The sequence below is a fragment of the Balaenoptera borealis genome (genome assembly GCF_965194805.1).
Source record: "Balaenoptera borealis genome assembly, chromosome: 17".
In the NCBI taxonomy this organism is placed as follows: domain Eukaryota; kingdom Metazoa; phylum Chordata; class Mammalia; order Artiodactyla; family Balaenopteridae; genus Balaenoptera; species Balaenoptera borealis.
Genome location: NC_138876.1, coordinates 72031139 through 72051920, shown reverse-complemented (window position 1 = coordinate 72051920; position 20782 = coordinate 72031139). Strand labels below are relative to the sequence as shown.

At 38.6% G+C, this 20782-nt stretch overlaps 1 protein-coding gene across 1 annotated transcript in view; it reads right to left on the bottom strand.

Annotated features, from left to right (window-relative positions):
• Positions 1-1212: 1212 nt before the first annotated feature.
• The window catches only part of ARMC1 (armadillo repeat containing 1), a 35001-nt gene continuing 15431 nt past the window's right edge, over positions 1213-20782 (bottom strand). Inside the window, exons 4-7 of the mRNA XM_082364863.1 lie at positions 17089-17278; positions 4264-4380; positions 4103-4177; positions 1213-3324 (exon numbers count right to left, since the gene is read on the bottom strand). Of these exons, the coding sequence (XP_082220989.1) occupies positions 3133-3324; positions 4103-4177; positions 4264-4380; positions 17089-17278 (574 nt within the window). The 3' untranslated portion in view covers positions 1213-3132. The remainder of the gene's footprint in view (positions 3325-4102; positions 4178-4263; positions 4381-17088; positions 17279-20782) is intronic.

Sequence of the window (20782 nt, the reverse complement as noted above, 5' to 3'; positions counted from 1 at the left end):
GACCCAGGACGCAGGCTGCCCGCGAGAGGCGGAGGCTCGGCAACCAGGCCAGGCCACGCAGTCTAGTCCTGGCTTCACCACTTACTAGTTCTGCAACCTGGGACTAATGAGTTACTTAATTTCTGTCTCATTTTCCCCCATCTATAAAATGGAGACATAACAGTACCTACCTCACAGTTGTTAAGGATTAAATGAACAAATATTTGTAAAGCACTTAGCACAGTGCCTGGCACAGAATTAGTTTTTGTGAAATTTATTGCGTGACCTCAGTTCTAAGAGATATAAAAATTCACGGACTTTACACTTGATAGGTACAGCAAAGGAGAGTGGAACTCTCAAGGATGACAGTAAATGGAGATTTAGAAGGTATCTACACAGAGGTACATGAAGACAAGAGATGAGTTCTTCAAGGGCCAACATTTAGACAAAAATCAAATAGCTGAGGACTTAGCTTCAAAAAAAAAACCATCCCTCTGACTGGATACAGAAAGATGAGTCACATAAAGTGTGACTAGAAAGGCACAGTGTCTTGCTTGAGAATCAAAGACAAGAAGAGAATCATGTCAAACTTCCAGTAATAATAATTCCATCTTATACTTGTACCAGTACTATATATATGTAATATTCTCCTAAAATAATTCTATAAGAATCAGGATATTATAAGTTAATTTTAACTTCATTCAATGGAGCATTATACCCCTTCCCCTGCTTTTTGAAAAAATAAAAACCAAATGACAAAATAAATGGGGGAATTTGCCTAGCATTAATCAGCCAGAAATAAACATGCCCAGAAAAGAAAAAAAAATACAGCCTGACATTTTTCCTATTTGCCCAACGAGTTAAATAGTACCCTCCATTTATTTTTTACTGATTAAAAAAAAAAAAATCTTTGTTCATTCTCTTAAAAAAATATTTGTGCACTAAATACTAGCCAGGTGCTGCTACAGACTTCCTCGGTTCTCAAAGAGCCAAGGAGGGGACAGACACTGGTAAATATAATTTTAATCTAACGCGATAAACACTGCAACGCATATACGTACAGGGGCACTGATCCAAAGCCAGGAAGAAGCAGGTGTGGTGCTGGGAAGGAGACGAATGGAAGATGCCCGGGAATGAGTCGGGTAACGCACTTGCAGGGAGTGAGGAGAAGGTGCCGGGCAGTGTGGATACAAACAGGCTTTCGCGAAATCAGTAATGCTTATACCACAAAAATGCAATATCCATTCAATTTTAATTATGTTACCTTTTATTATTTTACAATATATTTCAAAAAAATGCTGTTACAGTTGCCTTAACTGCTCTATATATAAGACCTGGAATCAAAGAACACTGAGAATTAGAACACACAAACATCAAGCTGTAATACCTACTTGTGCTGAACAATTACTATCAAAAGGATGTCGTTTTTTAAATAAGCAGATGTGTGGCAATGCAAAATAAAATACAAACCTGTTAGAACAGTAAACTTTGTTTCAATGGCTATAGAAAGGAGGTGGTTTTGTTTTGTTTTTTTTTTTTCAACACATCTGGTCTGGCAGCAAGTTGTACTATGCATTTAAAGTAATACATGCCCTGAAAGCTTATATTTTCAGTTGTGCGCATCACCTGAATCAGAGCCCAGGTGAAAAAATATTACTCTCCATACCCTCAACACCCCTCCCTCCATAAGGTCACAATGTTCTTGAACTCAAGATTCTTGTTGGCAAACTATTTTACAATAATTCTTCTCCAGTGACACTGGATGCTTTTAGTTTTCTCTAAAAGAGAAGCAATTTTCATTGCAAGGAAACCCTCCAGGGTCCAATTTTCACTTCACATTCTCCAAGGAGTAAAATAGCAGCTCTACATGTTGATGAAAAAAGTTTTCGATTTCCTCCTATTCATTTTTAATCATATTAGCATTAAACTTTATCTGGAGTTAGTTGGATTTCCAAAAGAAAATTTTTTGTTGCCAAATATTTCAGAAATTTAATAAATCATTACATGTATGTAATTAGCTCTTAAATCTATACCAAAAATATATATGTATATATATTTATATTTATTTATCTTACCTTTGCTGAAGTCCTGTTTTTTTCTGGCAGAAAGTTTAAGTGGACGGACAAATGCTGGCTTTGTTTCTTTATAAGCAATAATTTGAGTCTTTCTTCTTTTCATTCAATATGACTGCATGTTCATAATAAGTTCACAAAAGGCAATACGAGGAAACACCTACTGAATAGGCATCTGCCAAGCAATTTTTTTTTTTTTTCTTAGCAGGGGATAGTGTGTAATCACAAAGTAAGGCCTAGAGACCATTTACAGTCACTCCGAATATTAGGGTGGACATAATTCTCAAGAGCTGATATAAACCAAACTGAACAGTAGTCAACGAGAACCACGTTTGGTCACATTCAAATAGTCTCCAATAACACTTTGCTGATATACATGTTTCCTTCTCGACTGATTTTGTGTTAATCTTTTAAAAATTATAACAAATAAGATTGCCAAGTTTTTGTAGAGTTGTATTTTTAGGGGTTTGTTACGTTGCAAGGAATATGTTTTAATTCACAAAATGTCACTAGTAACGTCCTTTCTATAAACATGGTTGGCAAAATAAAAAAGGCACAAAAGGGGAATTATGAGAAATGCTTTCAAAGCAAGTATCTTTCACGAGAAAGAAAGAGTACCAAAGCAAGTATCTTTCACGAGAAAAGGCAGAGAAAAGTGTTCAGTAATTCATGCACAACTTGAGCTAAAAAAAAACAAACAAACTTCTCTTCAGATAGGTCCTGAGGCTTGAGAAAACAAGTTTTCCTAATCACGTGCTTTGTGTAAAATAAAATGTAAAGCTGCACAAATACATGTTTGGTTTAACAGTGGACCCATATTTTTTAAAAAGTGAGGCAATTTAAACAAAGGAAAACAAAACCAAAACACCTTCATAAACAAAGCAATTCCACCTGTAGCCTCTGTCCTTTTTACCACTTAGCGGGGTAAAATGTCCAGTAAAATGTAAAATGCAGCATTCTTAATCATGTAATCTAGAAACTTTTCATGATAACTTATCGCAAATTGCACTTGACAGTTCACCACAACAATGGAAAACTGGCCCCTTGTTCGTTCACACAGTCCTTGAGCCCCAAACTGAAGTCACCAGTAGAACGATCTGGATAAAAAGTTTGCAGCTGTGCTCAGCCAGCTAGCTCCACCCTCTGGGTGTGAGCCCACCCGGGACACTGCTTTGTCCTGCTCCTTTGTGGGACTCTCGTCCTCAGGCAGGTAGTCGGGCAGCTCTGTGTTCTGTTCTACTTCCACAGGCGTGTCTTGGAATGGGACCAGCATCTGATGCAGAGAGCATGTTAAGAGTTGTTACAAAGTCAACCTAATTGATATAGGTACATGTCATACGTTAAAAGTCAGCTTTACTTCTCATTCTAATCACCATATTTATTCTCAGAGGCTATATTCCTTTAAAGAGTATCCTCTTCTATGAAGGTAGGCCCAATTGTTGAGCACTATGTAAGCACATAGAAGAAGGAAGAAGTACACACGAAAATTCTGATGCTTTTCTCCTGAGGCTCCAGGAATAAATGTTCAACCTCTATTTAAAGATGACAAAAACAAGCATCTGGCTGCTAGGGGGCCCTGAAGGCCCAATGAACCTCCTTTCTATGGAAACTCAAAGGAGCTAAAGCCATATAGATTCCTTTTCCCTATCACAAAGCTAGTGGGAAGAGTAGCAAGATGCAAAGATTATCACTATATATACTTGCCCAACAGTGGGATTGGATCTTTATTTTTGGACTGGCAAAACCAATTAAGGGTTAGAAAGTATTTAAAAACCAATGCAAGGAAACCACATATCCTTTATTTCCACATAAAATCAGCAAGACATCTCCACTGAGATCAAGAACAGAGTCTGAGAGATTCTGAAATCCGCCAAAGATCTCTCCATATTTCTAAAAGCATTAACTGTTAACCAAGAAACATTAGGATAATCTGACTCAGCCACATCGCTATATACTCAGCAGCTATTAGTCTAGAAATACTAGCAATCTGCTGGCCACAAGGGATAATCAAGAGGGAGTCAAGCATAAAGTAAACTAAATAGAGCTTTTACCTCTTCTCCACTTTCGCTTTTCACAACTTGCTGAGCCTTCATAACCTTGGTTGATGCTATTGCTGATGCCAAAGCCTAGGCCAGGATAAAAAGACAACAATTTTGAACACTGATGTGTTTACCCGTAACCTCAAGCATATTTAGCCATTTAAAATACCAACCTCTGCTTTCAGATCTGAACGGATTCGCACCACACATCTTTGAACAGCCATTTGAAAAGTAAAGCTAATAACGCCTTTAATTTTTAACAAAGCCTCTTCACACAGGTTTCTCCGAGACTGAAAAAGTAAAAGCAAATTGTTATTAAAACTAGCAAAATAATAAGGGAAAAAATCAAATCAAACAACACTGAACTAGTCTTTATATTTGGGGGAAAGGAGGGAACACAGGGCCAGGGAAAGCAAATGTCCCTATTTCAATTCTACAATCACATATCTGAGGGCACAGAAAGGGTGGTGCTTAGTCAAGTTTACGAAAATGTATAAGATCCAACAAAATAGTAATTCCTGCTAGATTTTTTTCAAGCTTCATTACTAATATTTAATTTTAATCATTTTAATCAGAAATAAATTTGCCAATGTTAATTTAAATCTTAAACCAAACAGAATGGAAGAATACAGAAAACATGCTGGAAAGCAGAGTTTCCTCAAGCTCAAGGGTGGGCAAACTATGGTCCAACAGCTGTTTTTGTAAATAAAGTTTTATTGGAAACACCCACACCTATCTGTTTACATATTGTCCAAGTCTAGTTTCACCCTCTAGCAGAGTTAGTAGTCATAACAGAGACCATATGCCTGCAAAACCTGAAGTGTTTACTATCCGGCCCTTTAAAGAAAGGGTTTACTGACCCCTGCTCTAGCTTAAAAACCTCCAGGGATAAATTCTAACAGACTGAAGTTAGAATTAGTGAGCATTCAGTGTACGAGTCACTATTTTTTAAATCACTTGGTATTTATATCACCGCATCCCTCATTCATGGCATTCTCGGTGGTTACCACTGCATTCTCAAGGGTTATCAATATCCACTTTTTGGTTCTCATTTTCCTCTGACAACACAATATAACATATGCCCTTCAATGCTTCTTTGACTTCTTAATAATATACTACCCTGGTGTTCTGCTTACACCACTGAGTATTTCATCTCTGTCTCATTTTATCTCCAAGGTCCAGTGCTAAAACTAAGTGATTTTCTTTCTACTTCATCCCTCAGTAGACTATTCAGATCACTTCAACCATCACTACCATGTAGAAGCACAGACGTCTACCTCCAATATGATTTTATTTTCATTTGTCTACAAACACATCCACGTGGATAACAAGTGGTCATCTTAAACACAAGATCCAAAGAGAAAATGAATTAAAAAGTAACTACAGTTCTCCCCATCCCTCCCTCCTCCTCCAGCCCATACATCAAATCAACATCTCTAAATTATCCTGTTTCTGTAATGAGACCAGACTCCGATTCAGTACTTCTGAGGGGGCAGGAATCAGCAAATGACACCAAGTCTCTGGGTCATAGCCTAGGAAGCACTGCCTTCTATTACCTGATTTATTCTTCTCTTCTATTGAATAAAATCAGTCTTCAAACTTATTCCCACATCCTTCAAAACAACTCACATCATTGTTTATCTCCTACTTAAAACTATTTTTCCACTTCTGCGTTTCAACACTACCCAGGCAAGAGTCTCGCATACAGTGGTGCACGGCAGTGCACAGACCCGCAGGGGCTCACGGACTGCACTGCCCCTTCTGCAAAGCCCCTTTGGTGGATTAGTGCCCAAAAGGTCCATGTTTATCTCTTCCACATATTCAACACCAGGTGAACTTAAAAGTGAACAGAAGGGGCTTCCCTGGCGGCGCAGTGGTTGAGAGTCTGCCTGCGGGTGCAGGGGACACGGGTTCAAGCCCTGGTCTGGGAGGATCCCACATGCCGCGGAGCGACTGGGCCCGTGAGCCACAATTGCTGAGCCTGCGTGCCTGGAGCCTGTGCTCCGCAACAAGAGAGGCCGCGATGATGAGAGGCCCGCGCACCGCGATGAGGAGTGGCCCCCACTTGCCGCAACTGGGGAGGGCCCTCGCACAGAAGCGAAAACCCAACACAGCCATAAACAATTAATTAATTAATTAATTAAAAAAAAAAGTGAACAGAAGTTTGCATAGCATATACAACATGAAAGTTAGGATACTACTAGTCTAATCTGTTTCCTTATTTTAAATGTGAGGAAACCAAAACATATAAACGTTAAGCAACTTGCCTGGTTTATCACAAGAGTCTGACGTTAAATTCCAACTATGTGTGACAGTGGAAAAACAGATTCATGAGGCCAATTCATCTTTATTTTAACACAAATTAACACATTTGCAACAGGTAAAGGTGGGGTGTCCAATTCCAAGATGTAAACGTGAGATCTTCAACAGAGCAAATAGGATCAAGAATTAGCTGCGAAGGATGAGTAACTTCTTGATGGGGATAGAGGGTCAAGATTAGGTTTTAAGAATCATAAGCAGATAAAATTAGGAACTGGGCAAGGAGGTAGATGGGTCAAAGTTAAACTGCCTGGCAATTGCTAGGAGAAGAGTCGGGGCGGGGGAGAGAAGAGAGGGAGAAGGGAGGGGGAGGGGGAGGAAGGAGGAGAAAGGGAGGAGGAGGGAGGGAGGGAGGGGGAGGGGGAGAGAGAAAGAGTGTATGTGTATCAATTCAAAAGATGTAGATAGTAGCCTCTCTCCAATTTCTAAAGACTCCATAGTAGCATGATTTGCAGCTGAGGAAATAAAGCAAAAGGAAAAATGCTTGTGACAATCCAAAATCAGGAATATCTTTCTAAAAGCCTTGATACATACACTAAAATAATGTACACTGCTTTCATTACTAGTGAGAGTAGACATGTTTCCCTGCATAGCTGTCCAAAGCAGCAGTTAAGAGCGGGGTTCTGCAGCTAGACCCACGCTGCCTAGATTCAAATCCCATGTCCTTCAATTACCACTTCTACTATACCAGGAAGCTATTTAAATTTGGTGTGCTTCTGTCTCCTCATCTGTAAACTGGACTATAAGTAGACCTTATAGTTTTATGAAAAATAAATGAGTTAACACACCAGAAGGGTACCTGCAAGTACTGCAATAAATGTTAGCTGATACTATTTACTGGAAATTACATCTCTTCCGGGAATTTCCCATTTTCCTGTTAGATTTTCTTTTGTTGATTTTTTTAATATGTATTTTTAATTTTTATTCTTTTTAATTGGAGTATAGTTGCTTTACAATGTTGTGTTAGTTTCTGCTGTACAATGAAGTGAATCAGCTCTATGTATACATATATCCCCTCCCTCTTGGACCTCCCTCCCACCCTCTCCCCCCATCCCACCCATCTAGGTCATCACAGAGCACCGAGCTGAGCTCCCTGTGCTATGCAGCAGGTTCCCACTAGCTATCTATTTTACACACGGTAATAAGGCCACTAACCTGATGTCAATTATTCATTACAAATACTTTCCTACTTGTTTTTACGTTTTAAGAATACATTTGACAAAGCAAAAACTTTACTGTTAAACTAGAGCTCTTTCCTAAAGCAATTTCTTCCACTGCCTTTATGCTTAAAGAAGCCTAGATTTCTTTAATTTCACAGTTTAATATTTTACATTTGACTTTTTAGTACACTTTGGATTTTTAGTATCTGATAAGATTCCCCCGCCCCTTCCCTTTCCATCCCTGCAAAACTGTCAGTTTTCTGGCACCATTTATTGAACAAACTATGTCTGATGCTTCCTTTATCATAGGATAAGTTCTAACATATACTAGAGTTTGTTTCAGGACTTTCTTTACTCTTTTTTTAAATTTATTTATTATTATTTTTTTTGGCTGCGTTGGGTCTTCGTTGCTATGCACAGGCTTTCTCCAGTTGCAGAGAGCGGGGGCTACTCTTCATTGCAGTGTGTGGGCTTCTCATTGTGGTGGCTTCTCTTGTTGCGGAGCATGAGCTCTAGGCGCATGGGCTGCAGTAGTTGTGGCACGTGGGCTCAGTAGTTGTGGCTCGCAGGCTCCAGAGCGCAGGCTCAGCAGTTGCAGTGCGTGGGCTTAGCTGCTCCTCAGCATGTGGGACCTTTCCGGACCAGGGTTTGAACCCATGTCCCCTGCATTGGCAGGCGGATTCTTAACCACTGCGCCACCAGGGAAGTCCCTGGACTTTCTTTCCTTTTTTTTTTTTTTTTTGTCAAGACCACGTCGTTTTGATTATAGAAATTTAATAGTATATTTTAATATATGGCAGGACACATCCTTTTATTACTCTTAGGTATCTTCTTAGTTGTCTATGTGTGAAGGCTTGACATTCATGGCTCCCTTTCTTGGGAACATGCACTCTTCCACAGATATACACTGGCTCACTCCTAAGTTTTGGTTAAATGTCAGTTTCTCCAAGAGGATTTTTAAACCATCCTATTTAAAACTATAATCCACCATCCCACCCCTCAGCAATCCCTAGCTACCTTCCCTTTATTTTTGTCCATGGAACTTACCACTTCTACTATAAAACTTGGCTTGTTGACTGTCTCCTCCAACTATGAGATTAGCTTAATGAAGTCAAACATAGGATTTATGAGAACTTTTGCTTATTTTGGTCACTGCTGTATCCCTGGTGCCTAAAATAGTGCCTGGCACATACTAGGTGCCAGGTTATGCTGCCAAAACATTACAGTACAGTTTCAGAGTTAACTTGCCTTTTTTTTTTTTTTTGGATTTTAGCAATTACATTTTTAAGATATAGTGGCCTATATATTTTTTAATTAATTAATTAATTTATTTACTTTTGGCTGCACTGGGTCTTCGTTGCTGCGCACGGGCTTTCTCTAGTTGTGGCGAGCGGGGGCTACTCTTCATTGCGGTGCACGGGCTTCTCATTGCGGTGGCTTCCCTTGTTGCAGAGCACGGGCTCTAGGCGTGCAGGCTTCAGTAGTTGTGGCACATAAGCTCAGTAGTTGTGGCTCGCAGGCTCAGTAGTTGTGGCACACGGGCTTAGCTGCTCCGTGGCATGTGGGATCTTCCCAGACCAGGACTCGAACCCATGTCCCCTGCACTGGCAGGTGGATTCTTAACCACTGCGCAACAAGGGAAGCCCCCTATGTGGCCTACATTTTTGTGTGTGTGAGCTTTGTTGGGTTTTATTATTTGGTTTCTGCTAGCTTTAAAAAGGAACTGTACTGTTTTCATTCATTAACATTAAACAAATGGTACTGGTGACAATTTATGTATCTTAATATCTTTCATTCAATTAATTTACATTTACCAGAACCTGCTTTCTAGAAACTTTTTGGGATCTTGTGGTCCCAGTTTCGATAAGATAGTTGTTAACTTATTTGGCAATGTCATGGATAATATGCATATGAAAAGTTTTCCCCAACCCCTGTTTACTGAATCCTAAATCCTGAGGGCTAGGTGCCCCAATACCACAATTAGAAAAAGCTGTGGTTAATCCAATGTAACCTACCTGGCACAGCTAAAGAGATAAGTGGTAATCCACCAGTTGCCACCCCTAAATATGTGAAGGTATATAACTTATCACTGCTCAAAATAACTTCAGGGAGACCTCCAATTCCAGTCAAGATGGAGTAACAGGGACCAGATTTACCCTCAAGGCTTAAACAACTGAAAATACAGACAAAATAAAATGAATAAAACAATGATTTCCAGGTGTTGGAAAGCAGACACCCCCGAGAGAAGGAAAGCAAATGAAGTGAGGTTCACCAGCACAGCAGCGTATTGCCTGGAAAATTTTTAGGCTGCAACTCACAAAGCAGGAAGCCAAGCAGAACCAACAGTCTCCCCAAGTTGAGGACACAAAGTCGAAAATTCAGGGAGGTCAAGGCAACTATAAATCATAGCACAGAGCATGAGAGGACACAGTTGCACAAAGGGGGCCCCTCAGAGAGAAGACACACACCAGAGATTGGCAATGGGTTCCCCTCTGGTTTTCAGCTGAGTGATGACGGGTGCACAAATGTGAGGAAACAACCAGGCTGGAAAGGAATAGAAGGAACCATCCTGCGGACTCACACAGGGCTGGGAATACTTCCTGTCCCCATCAGCCAAAGCAGAGAAAACTGATATACACAGGGCATAGACAGAGAACCCAGAAGAGTATGGCCTCAGTAGTGTAGTAAAATTATCCCTAGGTTAAACGGTGCTGTAGTCTGCCTACCAGAGCTTAAAGGCAAGCCTCAAAAACATCCAATGTTTGCAAGTAACTTAACTGATCCAGAACAAAATTCAAGAATATTTAAAGGCTTTGCATACAAATATATGCTGTATCCCAATATGTAAAATTTGTAATATCTGGCATCCAATCAAAAATTATGAGGCATGCAAAGAAGAAAATACAACCTATAACTAGAAAAACCAACCTACAGAAACACACTCAAAAATAACACAGATGACTGAATTAGTTGATGAAGACATTAAACAGTTATTCTAACCATATTCTGTATGTTCAAGTAGACAAAGTATAAACTGTTAAGGAGATATAAAAAAGGCTCAAATCAAACTTGTAGAGATAAATAAAATAATGTCTATGGTGAAAAAAAACACTGGTTGAGATTAACAGCAAAGTAAATAAATACCAGTAGAAGAAAAATTTAGCAAATATAGCAACAGAAACCATCCAATATGAAAGAGAAAAAAAGACTGAAAATGAAATTAACAGAGTATCAGTGAGCAATGGGACAACTTCACATGGTTGAATATGTCACAGGAATCCCTGAAAGACAGAAAGAATACTTGAAAAATTAATGGAAAAAATTGCCCAAATTTGCTGCAAACTATAAACCCAGAGATCCAAGAATAAACATGAAGAAAATGATACCAAGGCACATCATAAACAAACTGATCAAAAGCAATAATAAAAGAGAAACTATTAAAACAGGCAGAGGGAAAAAATAAGATACATTACATATAGAAGAACAAAAAAAAGAATGACAGAATTCTGAATAGAAACAATACAAGGGAGAAGACAGTGGGACAATATTCATAAAGTATGGTAAGAAAATGAACTGTCATCTAGAGTTCTATACACATAAAAATATCTTTCAAAAGAAAAATACAATAAGGACTTTTCCAGATACACAAAACTCAAAGAGTTAGAGACTTCAATATCCATCTGACTTTTTTTTTTTTTTAATTAATTAATTAATTTTTTGGCTGCATGGGGTCTTCATTGCTGTGCACGGGCTTTCTCTAGTTGTGGCGAGCGGGGTCTGCTCTTAGTTGCGGTGCACGGGCTTCTCATTGCGGTGGCTTCTCTTGTTGCAGAGCACGGGCTCTAGGCACGCGGGCTTCAGTAGTTGCGGCATGCAGGCTCAGTAGTTGTGGCTCGCGGGCTCTAGAGCGCAGGCTCAGTAGTTGTGGCTCACGGGCTTAGTTGCTCTGTGGCATGTGGGATTTTCCCAGACCAGGGCTCAAACCCATGTCCCCTGCATTGGCAGGAGGATTCTTAACCACTGCGCCACCATGGAAGCCCATCTGATTTTCAAAAATAGATAGAACAGCTGGACAGGAGATCAACAAGGAAGACGACGACTTAACACTGTAAACCAACTAAACCTAACAGACACTTGTAGAACACTCCAACCAAAGGTATATACATTCTCAAGTCAACATGGAACATTCGCCAGGATAGACCTTTAGGCCACAAGACAAGCCCCAGCAAGTGTAAAAGGATTGAAATCATGCATATGAAATGAGATCAGAAATCGGTAACAGAAGGAAATTTGGGAAATTTATAAATATATGGAAATTAAACAACAAACTCCTTAACAACCAACGGGTCAAACAAGAAATCACCAAAAAAATTAGAAAATACTTTCAGATGAATGAAACGAACAACTACATACCAAATCTGATGGTATGCAGAGACAGCAGTACTTAGAGGGGAATTTATAGCTATAATAACTACATTAAAGTAGAAGAAAATCTCAAACCAATTACCTAATATTCCATTTAAGAAACAAGAAAAAAGGGCTTCCCTGATGGCGCAGTGGTTAAGAATCCGCCTGCCAATGCAGGGGACACGGGTTCGAGCCGTGGTCCGGGAAGATCCCACATGCCGCGGAGCAACTAAGCCCGTGCGCCACAACTACTGAGCCTGCGCTCTAGAGCCCATGATCCACAACTACTCAGCCCGTGAGCCCGTGTGCCTAGAGCCCGTGCTCTGCAACAAGAGAAGCCACCGCAATGAGAAGCCTGCTTGCTGCAACTAGAGAAAGCCCACGTGCAGCAACAAAGACCCAACACAGCCAAAAAAAAAAAAAAAGAAACAAGAAAAAGAAGAGCAAACTAAACCCAAAGCAAACGGAAGGAAGGAAATAATAGATTAGAGCCGGGGAAAAAAAGAAATAGAGAATGGGGGAGGGGTGGATAGAAAAATCGATGAAACCACAAGTTGGTACTTTGGAAAGAGCAACAAAATTGATAAACCTTTGGCTAGACTGACCAAGAAAAGAGAGGAAGAAGACTCAAATTACTAAGAGCAGGAATAAAAGAGGATATATTACGACCAGTCTTACCAAAAGAAAAGGATTATAAGCGAATATTATGAACAACTGTATGCCAACACATCAGATAACCTCTATGAAATGATATATTCTTCAAAAGACAAAACCATGAACTGACTCAAGAAAATATGAATAAACCTATACAACAAGTGAAGCAACTGAATTAATAATCAGAACATTTCCCACAAAGAAAAGCCTAGGACCAAATGGCTTCACTGGTGAATTCTACTAAATGTTTAAAGAAGAGTAACACCTATCCTTCACAAACTCATCCAGACACTTCCCAACTCCTCTCATGAAGCCAGGATTACCCTGATACCAAAACCAGAAAAAGACAGCACGAGGGAAAAAAAAGACTACAAACCAATATCCTGTATGAATACAGATGCAAAATGCCTCAATAATATATCTGCAAACTGAATCCAGAAGCACATTAAAAAGATTATGTACCATGACCAATTGGGATTTATCCTAGGAATGAAGGGTTGGTTCAACATATGAAAATCAACTGATGCAATACCTGATATTAACAGAACTAACTCATCTCAAGAATAAAGACAGGGCTTCCCTGGTGGCACAGTGGTTGAGAATCCGCCTGCCAATGCAGGGGACACGGGTTCAAGCCCTGGTCTGGGAAGATCCCACATGCCGCGGAGCAACTAGGCCCCTGAGCCACAACTACTGAGCCTGCGCGTCTGGAGCCTGTGCTCCGCAACAAGAGAGGCCACGATAGTGAGAGGCCCGCACACCGCGATGAAGAGTGGCCCCTGCTCACCGCAACTAGAGAAAGCCCTCGCACAGAAACGAAGACCCAACACAGCCAAAAATAAATAAATAAATTTATTTTAAAAAAAGAAAAAAAAATAAAGACAAATAATAAGCAATTTTTTAAAAAAATGGATAAAGAATGAACAGACATTTCTCCAGAAGAGAAAATCTGTGATAAATTAAAGACATACACAATAAACCCTAAGTCAACCACTAAAAATGGCCAATAAGCACGTGAAAAGATACCATCATTGTAATTAGGTAAATGCAAATCAAAATCACAATAAGATACCACTTCACACCCACTAGAATAGCTATTTTTTTTAAGAAATGGAAAATAAGAAATGTTGGCAGGGATGTGGAGAAACTTGACCCCTCACACCTTGCTGATGGGAATGTAAAATGCAGCGGCCACTGTGGAAAACAGTCTGGCAGTTGCTCGAAAAGCTAAACGTATCATCCAGCAATTCTACCCTTAAGAATATACCCAAGAGAACTGAGGACATATATCCACACAAAAACCTGTACATAAATGTTCACAGTAGAATTATTCATAATAGCCAAAAGGTGGAAATAAGCCAAATGTCCATCCTCAGCAGACCTATACTACTTACTATAAGAAATGTTAATGGAGTCCTTCAGGCAGAAGGAAAATGATATTAGATGAAAATCTATATTTACACAAAGGAATAAAGAGCCCCAGAAATGGTAAATACGTGGGTAGACAGAAAATATTCTTATTTTTTAATGTCTTTAAATACTTGTAAATGGTTAAGATGGATGGTAATTCTATGCTAAGTGTAATTTACCACAAAAAAAATTTTTTAATCAAAAAAAAGAATATTTAATGTAATAACAAAGTAATTTGGGGTTTATAACATATGCAGAAGTAAAACATATAACAAGAACACAAAGGCAGAGATAAGGCAGATGAAAGTATAGTGTTATAAGTGTCTCATGCATGAAGTGATTAGTGTTAATTGAAGCTAGACTGATAAGTTAAAGATACAGAAAATAAACCCTAAATAAAATTGAAAAAAAAAAAAGATACACAAAATAAACCCTAAATCAACCAATATAAAAGAAAGGAAGGAAGGAAAGAGAAATAAGGCAAATAAGCCAACAAAGGAGATAAAATACAATCATAAAAAACTTTCAATTAGTCCAAAAGGCAGAAAAAGAGGAAAAGAGAACAAGGAACACATGGGACAAACAGAAAGCAATTAGCAAGATGGTTGTTTTAAATCCAGTCATATCAATAATCATATTAAAGGCAAATGATCCCAGCACTCCTGTTAAAAGGTAGAAATTTTTCAATTGGATTAAAAAAGCAAGGCCCAACTATATGGTGCCTATAAGAAATCCATGTGAAATACAGACACAAATAGAAGATACACACTATAACCAAAAGAACGCTTGAGCAGCTAATATTAAAAGCAGACAAGGGACTTCCCTGGCAGTCCACTGGTTAAGACCCTGCCTTCCAATACAGCGGGTGTGGGTTCGATCCCTGGTCAGGGAGCTAAGATACCACGTGCCTTGTGGCCAAAAAACCAAAACAGAAGCAATATTGTAACAAATTCAATAAAGACTTTAAAAATGGTCCACATAAAAAAAAATATTAAAAAAAAAAAGCATACAAGGTAGAATGAGTTGAGAAAAAACTACACTGTACAACTACTACTGTATAATACTTTAAAAGACAGTACAGTTGGTATTACATTTTCCTTAAACGTTTGGTAGAATTCACCAATGAAGATATCAAGGCCAGAAATTGTCTTTATGGAAAGGTTTTTAACTACAAATCCAATTTCTTTGATGGACATAGAGCTATTCATTCAGGTTATCCATTTCTTTTTGAGTGAGCTTTGGCAATCCATCTTTCAAGAAATTCTCCTGTTTCATCTACATTATCAAATTTATTGGCATAAAGTTATTCAAAATATTCACTTATTTTCCTTTCAGTGTCCATATTAAAACATCTATAGCAATGCTGTCTCATTTCTGATACTGATATTTTGTGACTTTTCTCTTTTATTCTTGATCAATTTGGCTAGAGGTTTATCAATTTAATTGATCATGTCAAAGATCAGCTTTTGATTTCACTGATTTTTCTCTGTTTTCCATTCCACTGATTTCTGGTTTTTTTGTTTCTTCTGCTTACTTTGGATTTAATTTGCTCTTCTTTTTCTAGTTTCTTAAGGTAGAAGCTTAGGTCACTGAGACCCTTTCCTTTTTGTATATAAATATTCAGGCATTTGGTGCTAATGAATTCCCCTCTAAACTCTGCTTTAGCTGCTTCCCACAAATTCTGATACTACATCTTATTTTTTAATTAATTAATTAATTAATTTATTTTTGGCTGCATTGGGTCTTCATTGACGCATGCAGACTTTCTCTAGTTGCGGAGAGTGGGGGCTACTCTTTGTTGTGGTGCACAGGCTTCCCATTGTGGTGGCTTCTCTTTGTTGCAGAGCAAGGGCTCTAGGCACACGGGCTCAGCAGTTGTGGCTCGCGGGCTCTAGAGCGCAAGCTCAGTAGTTGTGGTGCACAGGCTTAGTTGCTCCACGACATGTGGGATCTTCCTGGACGAGGGCGCTAACCCACATCCCCTGCCCTGGCAGATGGATTCTTAACCACTGCGCCACCAGGGAAGCCCCACATTTTTATTTTTATTCAGTTCAAAATACTTCCTAATTTCTCCTTTGATTTCTTCATTGACCCATGGTTTATCTTAGAAATGTGTTAGTTTCCAAACTTCTTAGGGGGTTTTCCAGGTTTCTTTCTGTGATTGATTTCTAACTTGCTTTTCATTGTGCTCAGAGGACACACTTTGCTTGGTTCTAATTCTTTTAAATCAGGACTTGTTTTATGGGACACAATATGGTCTATCTTGGTAAATGTTTCATGTGCACATGAAAAGAATGAATATTATCTTGCTGCTGAGTGGGGCTTTCTATAAATATCAGTTAGGTTAAGTTGGTTAGTGTTGCGTCTTCTATATCCCTGTTGATTTTCTGTATACTTGTTCTATTAATTGAGACAATGGTATTCAAATCTCCAGCTCTAGCTGTGAATTTATTTCTCCTTGCATTTCTGTCAGTTTTTGCTTCATATACTTTGAAGTTCTATTACTAGGGCATAAATATTTACAATGGTTATGTCCTTTGAATAACTGACCCGTTAAGCACAAAATGCCCCTCTTTATCAGAATTAAATGCTAATATTGGGACTTATTCTTTTCTTTTTAATTTATTTATTTTTATTTATCTATTTTTGGCTGTGTTGGGTCTTCGTTGCTGCATGCAGGCTTTCTCTAGTTGTGGCGAGCAGGGGCTACTCTTCGTTGCAGTCTGCGGGCTTCTCATTGTCGTGGCTTCTTTTGGTGCGGAGCACGGGCTCTAGGCACGTGGGCTTCAGTAGTTGTGGATCGCGGGCTCTAGAGCGCAGGCTCAGTAGTTGTGGCGCATGGGCTTAGTTGCTCCACGGCATGTGGGATCTTCCTGGACCAGGGCTCGAACCCGTGTCCCCTGCATTGGCAGGCGGATTCTTAACCACTGTGCCACCAGGGAAGCCAGGGACTTATTATTAAAGATTGTTAGCAGGTGACACTGAGATAACCAGTTAACATGATTTCTCTCTCCCATGTTATGAACCATGTGTTTATAAAAGTCTTACCGTATCATCAAGACCATCTATATGCAAAACCACTGTTTTGGCACGTTTGTTTGTGGTTCCCAGAAAAAACTGAGCTTTCCTTCGACGTGAATTCATTTCATTGAAACTATCACCATCTGCCATACTGGAAGACTGAAGAATTTCATAGATTTCAGAGGCCAGCAGTTTTGTTTCTCCTGGAGTTGTAGTCCTTGAAAAGAAACATATAAATTAACAAAGTAGTCTTGTCACTTCTACTGATTCTGTAATTTTATTCCTCAACTTGGCAAAACCTTGTTTTCTTCATTCTGATCTATACTTTATTTCTAGAGTCACACAGGCTACATCTACTTAGATAAACAAAGCAATTACAGACCACAGACTGGCAAAAATGGTTATAGGAAATAAATACTCCCACCACCACTATTTTTAACTTCCTTTTTTTCATAGTTCAAAGTGTCATCATTTTCTCTTTTTTTTTTAATTTTTATTTATTTATTTATTTGTTTATTTATGGCTGTGTTGGGTCTTCGTTTCTGTGCGAGGGCTTTCTCTAGTTGTGGCAAGCGGGGGCCACTCTTCATCGCGGTGCGCGGGCCTCTCACTGTCGCGGCCTCTCTTGTTGCGGGGCACAGGCTCCAGACGCGCAGGCTCAGTAGTTGTGGCTCACGGGCGTAGTTGCTCCGCGGCATGTGGGATCTTCCCAGACCAGGGCTCGAACCCGTGTGCCCTGCATTGGCAGACAGATTCTCAACCACTGCGCCACCAGGGAAGCCCTGTCATCATTTTCATACAGTAATAAATTCCTTTCTGGAAGATTTTCAATTTCTATCTACTTAAAACCAAAAGATTTTAAAAGAATAACACAGTCAAATCAACATGATGGTCCCACTGTTGTTCTAAGTATGTTTTTCTGGTATACCTCATAGGACTAATTTTATTGCTGCCCTTCCTACGAAACAGTTAAGGGAATACCTCTATAGACACAGATATCCCTTAAAGCTAAGTAAAATTTTGTCTTAGGCAAAATGAAATTTGCAAAAGCATATAAGCAAAAATGAAGTAGAAACAAAGTTACAAAAAAATGGTTCTGAAGAACCTAGGGGCAGGACAGGAATAAGGACGCAGACCTAGAGAATGGACTTGAGGACATGGGGAGGGGGAAGGGTAGGCTGAGACGAAGTGAGAGAGTGGCATTGACATATATACACTACCAAACGTAAAATAGATAGCTAGTGGGAAGCAGCCGCATAGCAGCTCGGTGCTTTGTGACCACCTAGAGGGATGGGATAGGGAGGGTGGGAGGGAGATGCAAGAGGGAGGGGATATGAGGATATATGTATACGTATAGCTGATTCACTTTGTTATACAGCAGAAACTAACACAACACTGTAAAGCAATTATACTCCAATAAAGATGTTAAAAAAAAAAAAATGAAGTTACTTCTTGATCTGGGCACTATATGAGGTATCACAAATATCTATGCATGTTGCTGTTCAACAAATTAATTATAAATAATTATTGCCTTACTTTTTAAAAATGCTTTTAAAACCAAAAAGAAAAGGCCAAGAGCATCTACAGATTTGGAAGCAGGTATCTTAGTCTCAAAAAAAAAAAAAAATTGCTATTCAAATACTGTGATTCAAAACATTCAAGTACAAAAAGTCTAGAGTTACATGATACAGTTGGCCATAAACATAAGAAAGACTGTATAATTAAACAAGTATTAATTGCCCTAATCTTCTTAGGCAAGTGAAAATTGAAAGGGCTGATTAATGCCCTGGATTTAGTTCAGTCTTTAAAATATGACACCCGAGAAAAGACTATCTTGAAAAGCTCTTTCATCTAAATAATTGGAATTCTGCTCTCAATAATTTACTATTCCATAATGAAGTATATTGATTCCTCACCACTTTTTCTAAATAGTTATCTATATTGAAAATGTTCAAAATGTTATTCATAAAACACAACTGAAAAGTGAACTCTGATCTTCATTATATATCAAAAATAATTCTCATTTTGAATGTATTTCCTCACTGGTCATAAATACCAATTCACTCTAATTCTATATAGATGCTACTAATAACATTTTATACTGCCTATAAAAAAGCCAGTTAAGACTTCCATATACTTCATGAAAGCAGTGAATATACTATTTTAACGTTAAAGACTTGCTATCATCTTTTGAAGATCTTCACAACTTTTCCTTTAGGAGTTGGTTCTGCTTTTTTTTTTCTGTGTTGTTCACTAAGAAAAAGTGTTCTTATAACATTTATGCGACTCAGAAAATCATCCTTCATCTTTCAATGCAAAACCAATCCTAACTTAAAAAGGGTTCTAAGAAGGCAGTCAACAGCTCTGCTTAGGTAACAATGAAGTCCAAAGGCAGGAAAACTATGATCCTTGAGCAAAAGTCTGTCATTTACATATCATCTCTGGCTGCTTTGACCCACAAGGGCAGAGCTGAGTGCGGCAACAGAGACTGTGAGCCCAACAAAGCCTAAAATAGTTACCATCTGGCTATTTTACAGAAAAAAAGTTGCCACCCTTTGTTCTAAAAACTTTACAGAAAACAACATAAAAATCAAGGCAAAATGGAGCAGCATTTTCAAGAATCACAAGAAAACAAAAGGTGAACCATGGATTCAGTCCAGTTGTCCTTCAAGTATCAAGGTTACAGAAAAGGAGTTTTAAACATGAAAGAACCTCAAGGAATATTAGAGTCTTTCTTGAGCAATCTACTAGGGAATTAAGCTTCAACCAACAAAGAGATGACTGGGAAAACTTCAGCAGAAGGACTGATGATGAGCATTTTACACATTTAACTGTAGATCTAAATTTAAAACTAAAGTGGAAAAGAGAATAGAATATATAAATGTTCTGATAAAGTAGAAATAATGCAACTTTAAAAAAGAAAGGAAAAGGGAGAAGAAAAGGGAAAAGTAGAAAAAGTCATTGACTATGGGAGTGAAAAGATTACCATTAAAACTAACAAGCAAGATGGTGAAAGTTTAAATAAGAAAACAGAAAACTTAGAACATTTCTTTAAATTATAAGTACAAAGGTAACCACTGTAACAATAAGACAAATCAGAAGAAAATTTCAAGATAAAAGAAGAAAACAGCAGGCACAGAAACACAACTATTATAATATACATGGTAATTACAACAAAAATGGGTTAAGATGAAATATATCAGTAACAGCAATAAATATAAATGGACCTAGCTCACTAATTTAAAAGATTTTCTTTTTTTATTTTAATTTTATTGGAGTATAGTTGATTTACAATGTTGTGTTAGTTTCAGGTGTACAGCAGAGTGATTCAGTTATACATATACATATATTCATTCTTTTTCAGATTCTTTTCCCATATAGGTTATTGAGTAGATAGAGTTCCCTGTGCTATACAGTAGGTCCTTGTTGGTTATCTATTTCATATGTAGTAGTGTGTGTATGTTAATCCCAAGCTCCTACTTTATTCCCCCCACTAAAAGATTTTCATTTTGACTCACAAAACAAGACACAACTAAAAGTGATTTAGAAATAAAGGAATGGGGCTTCCCTGGTGGCACAGTGGTTAAGAATCTGCCTGCCAATGCAGGGGACACAGGTTCAAGCCCTGCTCCGGGAAGATCCCACATGCCGCAGAGTAACTAAGCCGTGCACCACAACTACTGAGCCTGTGCTCTAGAGCCTGCGAGCCACAACTCCTGAA